This window comes from Acyrthosiphon pisum, chromosome A1 (genome assembly GCF_005508785.2).
Source record: "Acyrthosiphon pisum isolate AL4f chromosome A1, pea_aphid_22Mar2018_4r6ur, whole genome shotgun sequence".
NCBI classification, from domain to species: Eukaryota; Metazoa; Arthropoda; class Insecta; order Hemiptera; family Aphididae; genus Acyrthosiphon; species Acyrthosiphon pisum.
Window position 1 is genome coordinate 79,508,303 of NC_042494.1, and position 5,740 is coordinate 79,514,042.

The 5,740-nt window shown below is 36.8% G+C and overlaps 1 protein-coding gene across 3 annotated transcripts in view; it reads right to left on the minus strand.

The window, feature by feature from the left end:
* Positions 1-742: 742 nt before the first annotated feature.
* LOC100164052 (prestin) overlaps positions 743-5,740 on the minus strand; it is a 69,866-nt gene continuing 64,868 nt past the window's right edge. Inside the window, exons 1-3 of one of the 3 annotated variants that reach the window (XM_029487589.1) lie at positions 5,064-5,218; positions 2,592-3,484; positions 743-1,914 (exon numbers count right to left, since the gene is read on the minus strand). In XM_029487589.1, coding sequence (XP_029343449.1) covers positions 823-1,914; positions 2,592-3,484; positions 5,064-5,067 — 1,989 coding nt within the window. In that variant the 5' untranslated portion in view covers positions 5,068-5,218 and the 3' untranslated portion in view covers positions 743-822. Of the gene's footprint in view, positions 1,915-2,591; positions 3,485-3,685; positions 3,967-5,063; positions 5,219-5,740 lie in introns of those variants that run through there. The other 2 variants (XM_001943576.5, XM_003240137.4) reach the window with 2 other exon arrangements.

Genomic DNA, 5,740 nt, shown 5'->3' on the forward strand with positions numbered 1-5,740 from the left:
CGTCGCCCTTATTCTAATGACTAATAACTAATAATAGTGTATGAAATGTTAATCTTTATACAAGAAGTAAAAACTATAACTTTTTATTTATCTAACTATTTACTATATTTATTTTTAAATTTAATAAACGTGTGCCATAAATGTTGTATTTCAGTAGGTACATATGAACGACCACATTGTGAAAAAAGTTTTAAATTGGAGTGACCATTTCATGAAAAAGTGACCATTTTGTGAAATATTTTCGAGTTTGTTTTGAGTTGAAATATACGTAATAATATAAACTCGTACTTATAATTTTATAATTTCTCAAGTATGAGACTATTCATAATTTATTGTGATGTTTGGAAATAATAATTTTACAGGGTACCTACTTATAATATACAAATTATAAAACAGTATATTTAAAAAAAATAATAATATACATTTTAACTTTAACTATATATATAGCAATATTTAACATTAAATATTTATATCAATAATTACAAAACAATTGTCTAATATTATAAAGTAAAAAAATAATTGTATACTACAGTATATTATAATAATACATAATATTTTGTATATTTTAGCTTAACTAATAGATATTTATATAAAAAAAATAATAGGTAGTAACGAGTACATGGCACCGAAAAAGATTAAATACCGCTTGTATGGTCGATTTTAGCATACGATTACAAAAAAATATTTTTGTCTTATACCGCGGTAACATTAACGTTGATTAAAATATATTGCAACATTAGCGTTTTTTCACAAAAAAAATAATAATTAATGTTTTTTCAATGGAAAAAAAAAATATCTACACTTTGCCAAGTGCGTCGTTTATTACAGTCCATTTGGTGTTTTGGTAGATTGTGAGTCGTACGTCAAGTTTTGGATTTTTTTGCTACTGCACTGGCGGAAGACGACCGCGTCGTGCACGGTGGGGAAGAATCGCACAGATTTCACGTCGTTATTACAACGGACATACTCCAACGAGCTGTCGGGAACGGCGGCCAGATATACGTCGAACCCGTCGGACACGAGCGATTCGATCGACTCGGACAGCATTTTCACGCCGGACGCGTCGGCGTACTGCAGGGCCGCCATGTCCAGGACAACGCACTGGGTTCGCCGGCCACCGGTCGCGTGCTTGCCGTCGACCACGGTCACGGTCATGGTCATGGAAGCGTCGTTGTAGCCGGCCCGGGTCACCTCGATCAGCTTCCTCTTGAACATGTACCTGTTGATCACGTTCAGGCTACCGGCGTACCGTACGATCTTGACGTCGGGCACTTCGACCGCGTCGCCGTACAGGTCCAGCCTCACGTACAGGTCGGTGTCCGGTAACCGGCCGAGCACGTGCACTTCGTTCAGCACCCCCTTAACGAACACGAACAGCAGCGACACGACCACGCCGACCAGCAGTCCGGTGTCGATGTCCAACACTATGACGGTGGAGTACGTGAATATCCACACGGCGCCGTCGGTCTTGGACTTGCGCCATATCTCCGGGAAGTCCAACACTTGCAACAGGAGCCCCTTGAGCGCCACCACGATGATGCTGGACAGCACGCACCTGGGCAGTGGTTCGAAGACGACGCCTATCCAGAGCAACACGACCACTATGATGCCCGCGGACACGATGCTGGCCATCTGGGTCTTGCCGCCGACCGTCTGTTGGGAGGCACTGCGCGAAGGCGACGCGCCACTGGGCAGGCACGAGAAGAACGACCCGACGACGTTTCCCAGGCCCTGGGCTAGCAGCTCCTGGTTGGTGTCCAACGGGTATTTCAGTTTTTCCGCCACGAGCAACGCTAGCGACATAGTGATCGAGTAACCGACCAGTGCGATCACGCATGCGTCCATGAACACTGCCGAGAACAGTTTGACAGGCGGCACCTCGAACGCCGGCAGGCCTGATTTGATTTCACCCATCTGCAATATTATGATTAAATAATTTAAATCCATCATATTAAGCATCGCGTATAACGTAGTAGACGTAAGTTTAACTTGGCCACCTTAAAAGTTCAACGCCAAAAGTCAAATGACAAGAGTGCCTTAGTTATACAATTATTATATGCAACTCATATTATAATATTTTTTAAGATTTGAGTGCACACTTCAACAATCTAGTTCGATACAAATGTGCTATGATATGTAGGCCTTCAATGCACATACGTATGCTTGTTATTTATTTTTTTTGTATATTTTAAATATTTTGTCATTTAAAAGAAATAGGAAAATTAATTATTTTATAGGTATTATATATCGCTGTGATGTAATCAAGTGCGTAAAGTTGGTTTAGACTATACACGGCGAATGACGAAGAGGAACAAAATTAATTAAAGTATTCTTTGAAGTATGTAATGGTCGCAAGGATATTCTCAGTTTTCTATATTATATTGCTAACTTTCTAAAAAAATATTAGTTATGAGTTATGACTATAGGCCATAGGTACATATTAAGATGTCTGTTCTATATTTATATTATCACTAGGTAGATATTAGATATCATTTTATAATACTTAAATTATAAATATCTAATATAAGCAATTGTTTAAAAAATATTAAATAAGGTCTTTCTAGAGCCACGCGAATGATCTGTGTGTTTACCTGAACCATGTCATAGTCCTGAGCGATTGTGGTTACTTGGAAAAGCACGGTAGCAACGATCGTCACGATCAGTTCGATCGGCAGCGGCATGCACAGCTTGCTGTTTATCCTCTCTTTCAGGTACTTGTTGTACAACAACAGGACGGCGATGGTTGTGACGGACACGGCCGTCGTCATCCAGTTGATCGTGTGGAAACGGTCGGCGAAATCGTAGAACGTGTGCGGCACCTGCATCATGCCCACCCGCCGGGCCACGTCCACGCCCAGCAGCTCCTTCAGCTGCGACGTGAGCACGATGACGGCCACGGACGCGGTGAAGCCGCTGACCAGCGTCTCCGACAGAATGGTGCACAGCAGGCCCAGTCGGAACACGTACATGAGCAGCTGCACGAGCCCGGCCACCATCGTGACGGCGGTGGCCACCTGGATGGCCGTGTAACCGGTCCCGTCAGTCGCGTACATGGTCACCACTTTACCGGTCATCAGGCACAGAACGGACAGCACGCCCAGCGATATGTGACGGGACGTTCCCAGCAGGCTGTACACCAGCACCGGGAACACAGCCATGTAGAGACCGACGGTCGGCTCGACGTTGCCGAGGATCGAGTAGGCCATACCCTGCGGGATGTTCAGCACGGCCACCGCGATGCCGGCCATCGTGTCTTCCGCGAAGTCCTCGGACCAACGGTAGTTGAGGAACAGCCAGTCGATGGACGGTATCGTCTTCCGCACGTAGTCCATGCACTTCCGTTTTTTCTTGGGCAGTTTCTTCGCGGCCGGCCGCCGATCCGCCATGGCCGGGGCGTTGTTGTTGGCTGACAACGCGTCCACCTGGTACACGTCCCGCTGCGTGTTGATTTCCGGTTGACGATCCATCATCTCGGTCTTGGCGTCTGTAGAGCAAAAAAAAAAAACAAAATATGTCACAGTCGAGTCACACATGTTTAAAGAGAATTTTTTTAGCGTATAAACACGTTTGTACGAAAGATTCAGTTCAATTGATTCGGCAATATATTTCGTTTAAAAATTCATATTTGTCAAAAAAATAGTTTAATTTTAAATAAAAGTTTGGCCATTGTTAATGGTATATTTACCTATGACGCCGTTGACGATCATTATATTTAATAAACTAAAACTTTAAATCAGTATAATATCTTCAAACAAATAAAAAAGAGCAACCAGGCAAACTGTGCTAACACGACATTATGCGTATACTAATAATATGTTGTGTGATCTATAACACATTCCCGAATATCTGTGTGTTTTATACTACTCAAGATTTGTATTTGATTTCAAATGTAGCTATGTCCAATTGATATAATATGTGAAGTGTTGTTAACATAATACTGTTAATCACGTGTCACACTTTATATATTGTTCATATTCCTTATCATATCATAATAGGTAGGGATTAAAATATAATACTATAATATTGTTTTGAATATATTATATTTTGACGACCAATATGTCAACTGAATTTTAATTCAATTTAATCAAATTTTGACATTATTACGTTTTAAAGAAATAATAACTTACACTGTGTAACATATTATTAAATTAAAACTACATTTTCGAATTTCATTGGTTTTTATGTTCCCGATATTTTAGATAAAAAAATTGCTCTTTATGTGTTTTAACTTTGAAGTAGCTTTAACTTCTTTTTGCCTATTGAAACATTTTAAATTATTTAGGATACCTACATTTTTATAAAGAGGTTGAATGAAAATTGTATTGAATTTCATAAAGGTTTAAAAAAAATTTCATAAAAAAAAACAAGCTGCAGAAATACTCGTAATTAGTTAGCACGTGCCTTATAATACTATTTTGTTTAGATTTTTTTTTTTATCATATTTTTTGTAAGTATTTATTTACTTTCAATTGAACATTAAACTTTATGAATAACAAATTTTATCTTTGACAGAAACTATTAAAAGATATTTATATCTGTTATTTAATTTTATCATTGCTTCAAATAAATATTTATTTATTTCAAACAAAAAAGATTTTGCAATAGAACTTCTTTTTGAAACAGGAAAACAGCATAACAAGTATGTAGGTAATTTTAAAGAACATTTAACTGCACTTGCTACACTGCCATTTCAAAATATACTTATGAAAATTAAATGGAGGCAATATTATGAGTGAAAAAAGTAGCTAGCCGCAAAATTGTGTAACTGGACCACTGTTATTGTATTATACTATGATTATGATGTTACAAGACTTTTTTTTAAATATTTTATGATGGATTACTGTGAACTATCATATAATATATGACTTAAATAATTAGTAAAACTTGTATGGATAAGAAGTTGTGATAATTAATATTTAATGAAAACATAATTAAAACTAGTAGTATATAATATGAAACTTAGGTAATATTCATTACGGATGAATACAAATTCTAGAATAATGAACCATTAAAATATTTTATTCTATTTTATATTTAAAAAATAAAAAATTATTAAAACTCACTCATTATTGAACTACGATGAAATATGTTTAATTCTGTGTATATAATAACTAGTAACAAACGTAGGTTCTTGATCACCAAAAATCTATTGAGAATATCCAACGCACCTTTGATGAATACTATTAAATTGGAATATGATGTTTCATCATTTTATATTATATGTAGAAGTGAAATATTTTATCTAAAATTGTCAAGTGGATTGAATTAAATGTTTACTTGTGAATCGCATTGTTAGGTGTAGGTAGCCAAGTAAGTATATTAATATTTGTATACTTCACCTGTAATAAAACAATACGGCTTTGACGTAAAATTAAACATTTTTTATTTTGTTGAGTGGTTTTTGAATTAATTTTAGATAATCATAAAATAGGCACCTTCCTACATCTTGATTTTAATGATAATGATCTGTTAAATATTACTAACCAAAATTCAAAATAATTAAACGAAACGTGTTCATGATTTATTCTGTTAGTTAAAAACTTAAAGTTAAAGTTAAGTTGATTAAAATCATATAAATATACTTGTGATTAGTATATCATATTCGATGATTTACAGTGGTGGATCCAGGGCTTAATTTTGGGAGGGGCATGGGGGGGGCAAAAGTACAAAAAGTTGTAAAATTGGCTACAAAATTGACTAAACACAGTGTAAAACAAAGGAAAACTACGGTAATGGGGGG